We start from the raw sequence: 15,557 nt of genomic DNA on the forward strand, positions 1-15,557 counted from the left end.
CGTCGTGCTCAAGGCCCGTACCGTCGTGCTCATGGCCCGTACCGTCGTGCTCAAGGTCTTCGTATCATGGTGCTGAGGGTCGGCGGCGTGGTGGTGCTGGAGGGGGGCCCGTCCTGTCCTGCATAAAGAGTTAATCTCCTTCCCAGTGATGTCAGCCGTTGGAGGGCTTCCATCCTCCTCCTCCTCCTTGTCCCTATAGTTCATCCCCCTTACTCCAGCCACCGCTCTTACCGCACCTTGTAAGACCTTCTCTCACATCTCCTCCTTCAGGAAGACTCAGGCTTAATCCTAGACTGAATATACCCCATATATATATATATATATATATATATATATATATATATATATATATATATATATATATATATATATATATATATATACCTGTCATGGACAATGCCAGAGCACTGGACTTTACCACGCACAGTGACAGTCGCTGGGAGAAATCGCGACCCTCCCTCTCCCCAGACACAGTTAAGTACGTTTTTCTCATCACAATAATTCCTCCCAAAGCATGATATAATCACGTGTCGGGCCCCAGCAGCACGACATTACGCGTCGCAGTGGTGGAATGTTAACAAGCACTGAGAGCCAGTGGACCTCTCTCTCTCTCTCTCTCCCCCCTACCGCCCTGAGATGCTATCATCAGCCCGTGGGTTCTCTGTAATTGATAGTGATTTGCTGAGGACAGGTATGTTCAGCGCTGCCCAGGCAATTTACATTTACACTTCATGTGACTTCCTCGCCCTCCCCTTCCCGTCCCACCAGATTGTATAATATCATTCAGTCCATTTTCTTTCTCTCTTCTTTTCTTTTTTTTCATTATTCATAATGACAACATTCCAGGGGGAAGTATTCAACACATGAATATGATCTGGCCTTGTGTCCATCGAGTTTGCAGTGTCTGCCGTGCCGCGGTGGCTTTCGTGCCGCGCTACACCCCACACTGGCAAGCAATTCCATCGGAGTCCTGCAGTCTCAAGGCTGCTCTCCAGTCATGAGCAGGGAAAGGATGGACTCCTTTGGAGTCATTTCACCCGGGGCGGATCCACGAGAGGAGGCGGAGTCCGGCGAGGTGCCTGTGTACGTACGGAGGACTCCCTTTTGGTCCGGCCGATGGTCGAGGGAAGGGTACGAAGGACACCATCGGGGTCTGGCCAAAGGGGTCGAGGACGCACGTTAGGAGGAGAAGGAAGGAAGGAAGGGAGAGAGGGGTGTTTGGTCATGATCACAATAGGATGCACGATAATGGTTATCATCAGGAACTGTGTCTGACACAACCATTAACCTCCTACATCTCTTAAAATCTCTTTATCTTCACCTGCCGTTGATCCCAATATCCGTCATCCCTTGAACTTTCGTTTTTTTTTTTTTTCCTCTGTTATCTCCCTTATCTCACCTTGTCTCTTACGTCTCATCGCTTCCTTCCTCGTCTCTCCCTCATTCCTCACACTTTTGACCCAATACAGGTCAATATCCATCCCTCTCTACCTTTTTATCAATGAGGTTTATCTAGAAACAAAAACCCCCCCCCCCAAAAAAAGGATATCTCGTTTTTCACTTAGCCATCGCCAGGCTAATCTTCACTCCAGAGGGGAATATCTAGATACCCAAATATCTGAACGTGTATTAAATATCGTGAGTTTGGAGGGCATGATTCAGCACTCACAGCAACAGAGTCACAAGCAACCCAGCCACAGAGATGGGTTGAGTGATCCTCAATACCTCTGTGTCGGTCAGTATGCCTCGGGAGACGAATCACGAATATCATAAGCGATGTTATGAATATTCAATATTAATGCTATTTTCACTCCCGAACAGAGGCCCAGGAGGTCAGACGCTGCGATACATACATATATATATATATATATATATATATATATATATAGAGAGAGAGAGAGAGAGAGAGAGAGAGAGAGAGAGAGAGAGAGAGAGAGAGGTGTCACCGGATTCCGCCTTCGTTGTGTCACCATTACATCTCTCTCTCTCTCTCTCTCTCTCTCTCTCTCTCTCTCTCTCTCTCTCTCTCTCTCTCTCTCTCTCTCTCTCTCTCTCTCCCTCACATGTTCCCCTCACCCTCACCTGCCCTACTCACCTTTCCCCTTCGCCCACTCCTTCCCCTCCACTTACTGCCCTTCCCCCCCCCTCTCCCGTGTGTCACAGACGGACGGGAGGCCTTCGTTCGAAATAAAATGTTGACGCTGCTATAGGATTTGGGGTGATATACGGGACGTGGGGAGGGGTAAGGTTGTTGGGGGGGGGGGGGGTTCCAGATATGATATATAGGAAGGTGGAGGAAGGAGGGGTTAGGTGTGATATATAGGCGAAAGGGGGAGGGGGTGAGGGAAGGAAGAAGGAGTGAGGGACTGGGTGTAATATATGGACAGGGGATGGGTGGAGGAGGGAGGGACTGGGTGTAATATATGGACAGGGGATGGGTGGAGGTGTGGCCTTCTTGTTAAGCGGTAAAGACCATCCTCTCGGACCAGATAGAAGTTACGATCCCATCTTCGGGCCACCACACCATCGTATGCATGAACGAGAGAAGGACCAGGAATTCATTAGGGTTTTTTTTATTATTCTTTAAGGGTCTCTCTTTTTTAATGCTGGGCCAGCCAGCCTGGTGTACAGCACCCCAGCTGCAGCTGGGCCAGCCTGGTGCACAGCACCACAGCTGCAGCTGGGCCAGCCTGGTGCACATCACCACAGCTGCAGCTGGGCCAGCCTGGTGCACAGCACCACAGCTGCAGCTAGGCCAGCCTGGTGTACAGCACCACAGCTGCAGCTGGGCCAGCTTGGTGTACAGCACCACAGCTGCAGCTGGGCCAGCCAGCCAGGTGCACAGCACCACAGCTACCAGGCCAGCCTCGCAAACAGCACCACAGCTTCTGTGCCTTCCCTTGCTGTAATTCTACCAACAGTTCCAGTTCACTCCAGCTCCATAACACGACATTAAGTTGGTCTGTTCCAGTAGATACTCATCAAAGGATGAGTGATGATGATACGTGTGAGTGGGATGACGGCTCTTACTCACCGAGGGAGGAAAGATTGCGTGAATAAGGGAGAAAATAGTTATCGAACGATGAAGTTGAGATCTTCATCATCCCATTTCTATCATATTCACTTTCACGTTCCGGGTTTCACTTCACGCATCATCTTGTCCTTCCTTTCTGATGGTGGGTTAATCGTGTGTCTCTAATCTCTGTGCCGCTGCTATCCGGATAAAGTCCCATGTGTAACGTTTTCGACCGCCTTGATCACCCAGAAGAAATAGATAAAAAAAACCTGACATTTGTTTTACCTGTTCTCACACCCGCCGCCTTCGGAGTGATTACGAATTTTGAGATTCATTTTGTATCCTCCATGATTGATGTAGTTCGTGCTGTATTCATCACAGAGAATTGCATTTTGCCTCATTACTTGTGAAATATTCAGTTGTTTGATTTCATTCCGTTTTGTCCCGTTAAGCCAGCCAGTGAGATAACGTCTTTTTCTTTAAACTAACTATTGAACTATGTCTTTTACTTTAAACCAGCTGATGAAATATGTCTTTTTCCTTAAATCAGCCAGTTGAATTATCTCTTTCTACCTATCTGTCTTTATTAATCTATCAATCCATCTCTCCTTCTCACTGATCATATCTCCTTTCCTTATCTCCCTTTTCTTTAAAAGAAATAAAAAGCAATATCTTCCTTGTCTATATACCTCTCCTACTCTCCTTAGCAAACATTTCCCACCCCCTCGTATCCTGTTTTCTTCCCCTACCCTCCCCGTACCTCCTGTTCCCCACGACGCCCTACCCTCCCCTTACCTCCTGTGAGACTCGGTAAGAATTCCATCTGTTACGTCTGGTAATGTGATTACGCGAGGCGGCCGCCCTCCTCCTGCACTCCACCCTCCTGAGAGTCTCGCGTGGTTCTCTCGTTCTGCCGTTCGCAGGCTCCTGGCATCCAAATATTTGCATCCGCCCCTCCCTGACCCTACAATTTTGTCGCTGTTACGGGGCCATTTGTATTCCATTACTGCCTTGCGTAGGTTCCGGAGGCTTCCAGTGCCTTCATAATCCTCGTATAAAAATGGCCTCCTTGGCCCCCCCTTTTTTTTTTTAAGACCGTCCATATCATGGTTCAGAGGCCATTTACTGCCCACTAGCGTCTGGCCAAGGCCTCCTCTAGCTCCCTGTCCTCTTCATCACCCTCGTGTAGGCACCTTCTCGTCTACTTTATCTGCCATACCTTCCCGCAAACTATCCTCCGAGACCATAGATCGCATCTCCCTTAGTCTCCCTGCGCTACAGGGTTTAAAGCTCCCTCGCGTTCAGGATCATTGGACTAATCACCCTGGCCTGAGCCAGGTATACGTTCATCAGCAACCACACACACACACACACACACACCGACCAGCGACGGGTCCGACCCCTCATGGGGCGTGGCAGTTGGGCCCACACCCAACCCAGGTGTTCATCCTTCCCTCGAGGCTGGTCGATGAATAGGTACCTGCCTTAGCCTGAGGTGTGTGCGTGTACATGCATACATACACACACACACATATAAGGAATAAAGACATGGTACACATACACAGACACACATATTGCGACGGTGATAAAACCATGTGTTCATCTGACGAGTCGCACTCTGACAGGGAGACGGGCCAGTGAGATTTGCAGAGGGGCTATGACAAGGGGGGCCTGGCTTTGGGAGGTGGAGTTGCAGGAGTGGGATGTGCTCTGTGTGTGTGTGGGTGGGTGTGTGTGTGTGTGTCTGTGTCCAGGCTGAGAATGTCACCACAGCTTGAAAGGTTAATGACCTTCAGCATGTATGAGAGACTCACGTCCCGAGTCAGATCCATTCAGAAAACAGCATTGCGTGTTCCTCAGCTTCCCCCTCTTTCTTTCCTTCGTAACCCGCAGGAAAAAGCTACAAGAGTACGAGCAGAAGTGCGCGGCGGACGCCATGACGGGCAGATGTTCGGACACCCACAGGAACTGCCAGCAGGCCGTCATGAACATCCTGGGCACGGAGCTCCACGCCACCTGCGTCTGCAAGGGGACGGACTTCCTCCATCAACACGACTGTTACACGTGGCAGAAACTCCTGTGGTCCAACCCTTGCGTCAGTAAGTTCAGTCACGCTCAACGAAGTTCAGTCACGCTCAACGTTACCATCAGTCCTGTAGCACTGAAGTGATCTAGTCCGAACGCAGCGACTGTGATGGTTGGGTCGACACCACGTCGTGTCAGTGTGTAGTGGTGGTTCATTCCTCACGGTTCCATGTTCACTGTTCCCGGCAGGTCATCATTACCCTGTCTCTTGTGCCTGTCGTTGCATATGACACTTTTTTCCCTCCCATTTTCATTGCCATTATAGTGTATATGTATATATATGTATATATATATGGTTGGTGAGTACCTGCTGTTAACACATATGCTAATTCATACTTCGTTTTTTCTTCCCTTCACTCAAGTCGAATCTCACCTGAAGTTACAAGAGGAGATCAACAGCGGCGCTACTGAGGAACTGGACGAGGTTTTCCGAAGCATGACCCCCGCCCAGACCACGCCCACGCCACGCACGCCCTTCGTCCAGCACACGCCCGACCCCGACTACCTGCACCCGCCTGGGGGTGTCTACGGCTCAATCCGCTACACCCCTCAAGAACCCGACCTGATGCGGCCCGGCTCCTCCGAGACGTACGGCATCGACCGCTCGTCCATCTGGAGCACCAGACGGCAGCCGGGGATAACCCTGAACAACAGGGGCCGGGAGGGCTCGGTGCGCAGGACCTTCAGCCGTAACGGGGGCAACAACAACATCCTCGTCTACTCGTCGGAGGGGAAGCCGAAGGGGGACAGGTTCTTGAACCGCGGGAGTGGCATCGGCAGGGAACGCAACGGCCTTCGGAAAGGAGGGGGACTCCTCGAGTCCTCAGTCCCCAACGAGTGGTCGGCCCGCAACCGGCCTACTAGCTTGACCGCCGCCGGTCCAGACCGCACCGACGTGGATGCCTACGGCCCAGACCAGGGCGTGGGCCGGCAGTGGTTCCGAGGGCATGTAGAGACCCTGGGCCACCGGGGGACAGCCATCACCCTCAGGGAGCCGGGCCCGGACGGTGAGATGGTGCCTGGCAGGGACCACTCGGGTGGCCCGCGCATAGGTTGGCCAGGTGGGGAAGGCTGGAGCCACGGGCGAGGAGGAACCTACCACCAGCCAGACCTCTCCGAGGAGGACATCGTGGAGCCAGAGGGACAGCAGCCTCCTTACGGCCACAAGACCCCGCCCATCTACGTCGCGGTCACGCCCACTCCGCCCCCTCCGCCCACGTCGGTCGCCTTCATCACCACCACCACGTCCCTCGCCACCACGACCACGCCTCAGCGTAAGTATGCCCTCCGCCTCAAGTCCCCCTCCCCAACAGATAACTACACGTCCCCCGAGCTCCCTAACTTGACTAAAACACTACCTCGTCTCTCGCCATTCCCGTGTGATAGTTACAGACTCCTCCTCCCATCCCACCCCCCGTGTCATAGTTACAGACACCTCCATCCCCCGTATGATAATTCCAGACACCCCTACACACACACACACACACACCCTGATTACTCTCTGGCTCCTCTATAAACTTATGGCGGAGACTGTTGGACTGAGATATCGTTGCTGACTGATAACTACGTACAATCCATTGTGGAGATGTTTACTGAGCCGTTGCTTCCTTCCTCCTTCCCTCCCTCACTGCAGGGTCGTGCTTCATAAAGGACGGGGACATGATGACGCTCAACATCCCAGAGGGCAGCGCCAAACGGGTGAGTAGTCTGTCGCGTCAACCTTTCTCCTCCTCCTCCTCCTCCTCCACGACACACGAGGATGACCTTGTTTTGCGAGTCCATCCTTGCCCCGATCAGACAGCGATGACTCGAATGTTGTAGATGCGACTGGGCCATCAGGAATCACCCCGGTGCCCCCGTGTCATCTTTCCATAGCCGTGTGGCACCACTGGAAACCCAGTGAGTGGGCGGGTCGCTGTGTCGTCAGCAGAGGAAAAATACGGAATATAGGTTGTACTATTTTGCCATACAACGCTCCGTCGTGTAGAAAACGGTAACTTGAACTTGATGGTATGTCATACAGGTAATATAGTCACATGATGGATGGATGTTTTCACATAGCTTTTCCCTTCATCCTTCTGGTAGGAGTTAGTCAGTCTGAAAGACGCCATCGTACCAGTGGTTATGCTCCCCGTAAAACTCCCTCCCCATAACACATGAATAGCAATCACACACACACACACACACACACACACACACACACACACACACACAGGCCTCGGTGGCGTAGTGGTTATTGTTATTGATCATCAGCCACCACTGGTCAGCCCGGGGTCGGACTCGTATAGGTTCGAAATCTTGGGCGTGGCCGTTGGCCTACATCCAATCCAGGTGCTCATCCTTCCTCTCGAGGAGCAAACACAAGGTATGATATATATATATATATATATATATATATATATATATATATATATATATATATATATATATATATATATATATATACCGAGTCCAGATCAACACGAGTATATAAATCACACACGTCACCGAAATCCTCCCCTTCAGCCAATAGTACCATTCCGTCCATCACACCATCCAACATTCCTGTCCCAATCTCTCTCTGTATATCTCTCCCTGCAGCTCTGTATCTCTCCCTGCAGCTCTACAAGGACTCGGACTGCTCTGAACTCTGCCACTGCAAGGCCGTCAACAGGGGCAAGGAGCCGGAGGCCTCCTGCATCACCCTCACCTGCATAGACAGCAAGTCATGCAACACGACCCAGGCCCTGTACCCTCACGCTGCGCCTTATTACCTGGCCTACAGGGGAGAGTGCATCTGCTACAGCGGCAACTTCATCTGTCAGAAACCCAACCCTGGTGAGTCCGGAGGAGAGAGAGAGAGAGAGAGAGAGAGAGAGAGAGAGAGAGAGAGAGAGCGAGAGAGAGTATTGCAGGAGTAGTATGATATACAATTCATACAAGAGATCGCGATTCCTATACTTCGATTATACGTTACGTCTTCCAAAAACCCTCTCTACACTTATGCACATGGGAAGGGGATGAGGCATACCACACCCTCATCTCCATCGTTCCAACAACATCACCAAGCTATACTTAGAGGGAATCCTCAACACCTGATTCCTACCCTGACCAGCACTTGTACCCATTACCTCAGCGTTCGTAATACAACCTCATCTCTCCCCTCTTGTTCTGTTGGTAAAGCTCACGTCACACCTTGACACCATTCAGACACACTTTGTTGGTTGTAGCTATGATTAATGATCGTGTTATACGAACATACATGTTATTCGAGAGGCTTAAAGTTCAACTGGGGGAAGGGAAAAGGGGGGGGCCAGTTTATCATGTAGTTTCCACAGTTCGGAGATGCATCTCAGTCTGCAGATTTTCCACTGTGAAAGTGTGTGTGTGTGTGTGTGTGTGTGTGTGTGTGTGTGTGTGTGTGTGTGTGTGTGTCATGGCCTCCAGTAACTTTTCTCCCCTCGCGTGGCGCAGACTCGTACTACACCCTGCCCCCCGGCATCTACCTCTTCCTGGGCTACAGCAGGGGGGAGATGGAGATCCTTCGTCCCCACACGGAGACCAACGAGCTGGAGGCCGTGCAGGTCCTGGAAGCCGTCCTCATCAGGGACTACGGTTTCAAGGTGAGACGTGACGTGGTGGTGTGGTGGCAGGAGGGAGAGAGAGACGCTTATACACATGTATAAAAGCCGCTACCACCAGACTCACGCCTCCTTCGGGGTTAAGACACCGCGAAGGAGGGGTGGAAAAAAGTCGCCTTTTGGCGAGGCTGTGGTACCGTCAGTCTGACGCCAGAGAGGGTACACCAAGTCTCGTCAAAGGACTTCTTGTTTCACAGGAGGCCGTCCTTCCCCTGCTACTGAGTGTAGTCCCTGTACGTGGTGAGGTGGGGGGGGAGCTGTTTGGGGTAAGTGGCCCCAAGGAGCCTTTCTTGAAAGGAATGTATATGAATGATATATATATATATATATATATATATATATATATATATATATATATATATATATATATATATATATATATATGCAGTGTATGATACTTCTTTTTGCTCTTGTCTCAAATAAATGGCAAATAAAACTAAAAAATTTTGCGAAATTAACACAAAATTGTAAAGACTCTCTCTCTCTCTCTCTCTCTCTCTCTATATATATATATATATATATATATATATATATATATATATATATATATATATATATATATATATATATATATATACATATTATATATATATATATATATATATATATATATATATATATATATATATATATATATATATACATATTATATATATATATATATATATATATATATATATATATATATATATATATATATATATATATATTTCCATCTCCATCTATCTATGATCTATTTATCTCTATCTATCTATCTAGCGCTGTCCAAGGCCACACGGCCACCAGTCTCTCTCTCTCTCTCTCTCTCTCTCTCTCTCTCTCTCTCTCTCTCTCTCTCTCTCTCTCTCTCTCTCTCTCCCTCATAAGCATACGCGCTGTCTAACGGCCACCATTAACCCTCGCCTCGCCTCCTCCTCCTCTCCCATCAGTGCACGCTGACCACCAAGCACCACATAGGAGAGAACTTCATCATCATCGCCCAGCTGGCCGTCAACCCGGAGACCTACATCAGCCCCTTCGTCAAGCAGCGTAGAGAGAAGGTAAGGCAACAAGAGGGGCTGGCGCCCGCCCTCCCACCTCCCTCTCTCTCTCTCTCTCTCTCTCTCTCTCTCTCTCTCTCTCTCTCTCTCTCTCTCTCTCTCTCTCTCTCTCTCTCTCTCTCTCTCTCTCTTTTCCCCCCTCAAGCTCTTTGATCCGTGTGCTGTTTCTCACTTGAGGTTAGTTCCAAGCCCTGTGGACTTATATGGTATTATACTGTTGTAATTTTTAAGCTCTTGTGAGTCCCCTTTCCCTCGTGTTGAGGTTATCTGATTGACTCTACACGACTCGTCTTCCTCTTGGTTGACTCTACACGACTCGTCTTCCTATGGTTGACTCTACACGACTCGTCTTCCTCTTGGTTGACTCTACACGACTCGTCTTCCTATGGTTGACTCTACACGACTCGTCTTCCCCTGGTTGACTCTACACGACTCGTCTTCCTATGGTTGACTCTACACGACTCGTCTTCCTCTTGGTTGACTCTACACGACTCGTCTTCCTCTGGTTGACTCTACACGACTCGCCTTCCTCTGGTTGACTCAACACGACTCGCCTTCCTCTGGTTGACTCTACAAGACTCGCCTTCCTCTGGTTGACTCTACACGGCTCGTCTTCCCCTGGTTGACTCTACACGACTCGTCTTCCTCTGGTTGACTCTACACGACTCGTTTTCCTCTGGTTGACTCTACACGACTCGTCTTCCCCTGACTGACCTGGAGAACTTTTTTTTTGTGTAAACTCATCTTCAGTCCATTGTGACTCTCCCAGGAGAGTCATAATTACATTTTCTCTACGTTCCACGAACTCTATACCCGACTCGCCTCCACGTTCTGTCGACTCTCCATAAACCTAACCTTCCACAAAGCATCTCTTTCATCCCCATCATATGACTTCTATAGATCCAGAAATGCTACTCACAAACTCATGTATTTTCCTAGATATTTCTCTGTAAAAACAGTTCCATTTATTCTGTCTCACTGAGCTTGATTTATTCTATGTCTCACTGAACTTGATTTATTCTATGTCTCACTGAACTTGATTTATTCTGTGTCTCACTGAAATTGATTTATTCTGTGTCTCACTGAACTTGATTAATTCTATGTCTCACTGAATTTGATTTATTCTAGGTCTCACTGAACTTGATTTATTCTAGGTCTCACTGAACTTGATTTATTCTGTCTCACTGAAGTTGATTCCTTCTATGTCTCACTGAACTTGATTCGTTCTATGTCTCACTGAACTTGATTTAATGCCTGGACTTGCAAGATGACTTTTCTTGAACCTGTTTTGATTCCATCTAAATCCTTCAACTGAATTTTGATTTTATTGATTTATATTTTCCTGTACTTTCTCATTAGTGTTTTCAGATTTTTCCCTTAACGTTATCACAGCTCCCTGAACTCACTCCTTGCCCTAGATGTTCATCTTCCCTTGTCTCGAGACCTTTCTCGAGGACTTGTTCGATATCTGTCACATCTATCTTGTCACTATCTAAGATATATTTCTTTACCTGTTAGGTAAAACTCTGCGTATAACATTACCATCTTATTTCTGAATTACCTTTCTTTTTAAGGATTATCTATTTTTTTCTTTTCAACTATCTCATTCTAAGAAGAAATTGAAAAAAAGAAATTTTTCACATGATCCTGTTCATGACTGCCATGATTCCCTGTGCATGACAGATGATATTCGCTAGGCTCCTCATCCAATGCCAGAGTCCTCGAGTGTTATAAGAATTGGATGAGGAAATTGATATATAAATTCTTTCAGCACTGGTAGCCATATACGACCACCCCACCATACCCCCCTTTTGCCAAACTCCTTCGGTAAGTGTGGTGTATCTTGAAAATACATCACGGAAGACGTTGAATAGTGTGGACATTATGCCCAATCCAGTAACAGAATCCTTTGGAATATTTTGATATAGAATGCACATACTTAAATCCTTCAAAATATATAATGACCCTGAGTTGCCTTTACTTTTCATTATGTGATTACATTTCTTCAGGTGATTATTTTTCATTATCTGATTACATTTCTTCAGGTGATTATTTTTCATGATCTAATTACATTTCTTCAGGTGATTATTTTTCATTATCTGATTACATTTCTTCAGGTGATTACGTTTCATTGTCTAATTACATTTCTTCAGGTGATTATTTTTCATTATCTGATTACATTTCTTCAGGTGATTACTTTTCATTATCTGATTACATTTCTTCAGGTGATTACGTTTCATTGTCTAATTACATTTCTTCAGGTGATTACGTTTCATTGTCTAATTACATTTCTTCAGGTGATTACTTTTCATTATCTGATTACATTTCTTCAGGTGATTACGTTTCATTGTCTAATTACATTTCTTCAGGTGATTACTTTTCATTATCTGATTACATTTCTTCAGGTGATTAGCAAGACACTTGCAGTGTTTTCCACCGTGCCCATACTTTTCCCCAATCCTCGTCCATCACCAGTAGCAATCTTCTCTATTCATTTACCGTATTATGAAACTGCTTTATGTTGCCACGTCTCTCGAATTACGTTTGCCTTCTGTCAGAAAGTTTTCTAAAAAAAAAAAAAAGAATATTGCCTTCAGCTTTACGGTCGAGAGTTGCTGTGGCGCGTTATGCGCCCATGACCTTCGCCAGCGCACCTCTCCCCTCTGCATGGCTTCGGTTGTCCGCACATAATGTTGGACTTTTCCCCCCCCGTGGCCTCACTGGAAAGATTTTTAGGTGGAGGAAACTCGATTCTTGATGCCTTGGTTCAACCAGTTCACTTTTACTCATGCACGACTCACACCGAACCTCACATATTCAGATACCCCCGAATACTTTTACCTCATCATTTTTTTTTTTTTTTTACCTTATCAACCTTCATTACGCCTCATGTTCCCCTTAAGGATTTCAATTCCAACGCAGCCACACTCTTCCCCCGCTCCCCTTTTATTTTTCATCTTGGGCAAACGCCTCGCACCCATACAACACCGTTGGCACTACTATGCCGTCAAACATACCCAATTTTGCCTTAACAGATAGTGATCCTCAATGCACTCACTTCTGCTCCGATGGTTCTATTCGCTGAAATGTCCCCTCCCAAGTACCTGCACCACTCCAGTGCCTCTAACTCACATTTCAATCATCCTTTCTCCCTTCATTGCTGAAATTCATGACCTTCCTTCTCTCTGTACATTACCTCTCTAGTTTCTCCTCTCAAACCGCAAAACTGCCCCTCTCTCCAAGACTTCCATTTACCTCCCTCGCCACCCCATCCGTATACAGATTAAATAGCCATGGGGACATCACATGCCCTTGCCGCAGGCCCCACCTTCACCCGGAACAACATACCCTCCTCTCTTCCTACTCGCACGCACACGTTACTCTTAGAAACTCCTCAGTGTCTCTAGCACCTTTCCTCCTACACCACATATTCGTAACACCCTCCACAAGGCATTTTTATCATCCCAACCATACACTTTCTTCAGATTCCTAAATGCCACGCATACAAATCTTTCTCTTTCTCTGGGTCATTTCTCACGTAGATTCTTCAGGGCAAATACCTGATCCACACATCCTCCAACACTACCATCTCAATCACCACTCTCCCACACAACTTACCAGGTATGCTCAACAGACTTACACCTCTGTAATTCGACAATTCCCTTTCACCCCCAGTTAAAAGACGGAGAAGCATCAGTGCACAAGTCTCTCCTTATTCCACGCAAACACTTACACACACACACACACACACGCACACACACACACACACACACACACACACACACACACACATATGCTTATGTTCACATGTACACACTTGTATTGATATTTGCCGGCCCAAATCATGATTCGAGTTTCCGCCTGTCCAAAGATACAGCTGAGAGATACGTCTCTCACAGGCCTATCCAAATACAGCTGAGAGAGATATCTCTCTCTCTCTCTCACACACACACACACAGTGTGGTTAAATATGTATCATGTCTCCTATCCACTCGAAGTATTTTAATTTGCATGTTTTTCTGTCTATCTTCATGGTCTGGCTTGCTTGCACCGAGGTAAGTAACACGAACTATTTTACTGTTCACTCTTGGTAATATATTAGTATTTTGTGTTCCATTTTATGCTACCTTTATCTACTACACCTTGTGTACTCAGTTCAAAGCTTGTTGTTACCAATGAGAACCATTTTCTGAAGTTCTTTTTTTTTTTTTTACACTCTTATAACCTCATATCCCTCAATCAGATGTCTTTGGGCTTATCTAAATGCGCCATGCTGTGTTTGCCAGGCCGTCACGCACCGAGAACAGCTTAAGCTTTTTTATGATTTTCAACCTGGCCTGTCTTGCTTCAAGTGCACTGTAGCCTTGATTTGCCCATCCCTCTTCCACCAGCTTATTTTGTTACCAAATCTCCTCTCTCCTAGTTATCACACCTGGCTTCTCCTGGTGCCTTCCTTAGTTGCACGTTAATGCATATCAACTTTACCTAGTTATATTTTGGGGGCTTAGTCTCTGCCCTCCCACTCTGTCCCTCACCAAATTAATATACTGTTACCTATATATTAGTTACCTTAACTAATATATATATATATATATATATATATATATATATATATATATATATATATATATATATATATATATATGTATATGTATATATATATATCATTTACCTTAATCACTCTAGTTTATATTGGCATAAGTTATTGTGTATTATCACATTTACCTATCATCGTTTTTTTGACAATACGTGTAATCTAGATGTTTATTAGGTCACAGGTCTTAGCACACACACACACACACACACACACACACACACACACACACACACACACACACCTGTATTCTTATAAACGATTTATCAGACTAACACTGTGGACCCGGATGTCTCTTTTGAGAACTGTAATAAATGTTATTACTTATTCTTTACTTCACGAATATTATTCCTATCATAGGTTATAAACTGCTTGGAAATATGTGATTATTGTTTCAATTTTGCGTAAATCTTTACATAATTCTAATCAAAAAGATGTTTATGTATCCGATGGAGAAATATATATTAAACCAGTGTGTCATCATGAGATTAAGCCAGTGTCAGTGTCATCATGAGATTAAACCAGTGTGTCATCATGAGATTAAGCCAGTGTGTCATCATGAGATTAAGCCAGTGTCAATGTCATCCATGAGTTATATTGTCTTTGGTTGTCGACGTAAATCTAAGTAAGTAACTGATTTTCTTTCTTTTTCTTTTAAGTTTAACTTTGTCTTCATTTGCCTTCCAAGACATAGGAAGGCATCTGATTTTTTTTTCTTTTTTTTTTCAATTTTTATCCCATATATTATCGGCCTTTTTGCCCTCATTCCGTTTTCTTTCCCATAATAACTTGCTCACCTTCCCTTCTTCCTCACCCTTCTAGAGTGTTCGCTGTTGCCACCGTAACTCCATCTCTCTCTCTCTCTCTCTCTCTCTCTCTCTCTCTCTCTCTCTCTCTCTCTCTCTCTCTCTCTCTCACTTTTCCAGGCAAACTCCTTGTCGCAACTGTCCAGCAAGTTGCTTGCACATTACTTAAACTCCGTAGACCGGGGTACTCTATCCCGTAAAAGTGTTTTTGGCGACTGGTTCCCACTGGAAGTGAATATGACACCTTCCTCTGATCCACACCGCCTTTTCATATCCCCCCCTGAACATGTTCGACCTTATGAACCTTTGATATATGAACGTTTGTATGGAGGGGAAAATACTGGTATTCAACATTCCCCAGTGGCTTGTTCATCACCATTCTCTCCCATTTCCCTC

At 46.3% G+C, this 15,557-nt stretch overlaps 1 protein-coding gene across 3 annotated transcripts in view; it reads left to right on the forward strand.

Moving 5' to 3' along the window:
• The window catches only part of LOC139746517 (uncharacterized), an 867,914-nt gene that overhangs the window by 838,708 nt on the left and 13,649 nt on the right, over window positions 1-15,557 (forward strand). For all 3 annotated transcript variants that reach the window (XM_071657834.1, XM_071657832.1, XM_071657833.1), the window contains 6 exons: window positions 4,910-5,115; window positions 5,464-6,375; window positions 6,735-6,799; window positions 7,702-7,918; window positions 8,555-8,703; window positions 9,651-9,761. In XM_071657834.1, coding sequence (XP_071513935.1) covers window positions 4,910-5,115; window positions 5,464-6,375; window positions 6,735-6,799; window positions 7,702-7,918; window positions 8,555-8,703; window positions 9,651-9,761 — 1,660 coding nt within the window. The remainder of the gene's footprint in view (window positions 1-4,909; window positions 5,116-5,463; window positions 6,376-6,734; window positions 6,800-7,701; window positions 7,919-8,554; window positions 8,704-9,650; window positions 9,762-15,557) is intronic.

Source organism: Panulirus ornatus, chromosome 65 (assembly GCF_036320965.1).
Source record: "Panulirus ornatus isolate Po-2019 chromosome 65, ASM3632096v1, whole genome shotgun sequence".
NCBI classification, from domain to species: domain Eukaryota; kingdom Metazoa; phylum Arthropoda; class Malacostraca; order Decapoda; family Palinuridae; genus Panulirus; species Panulirus ornatus.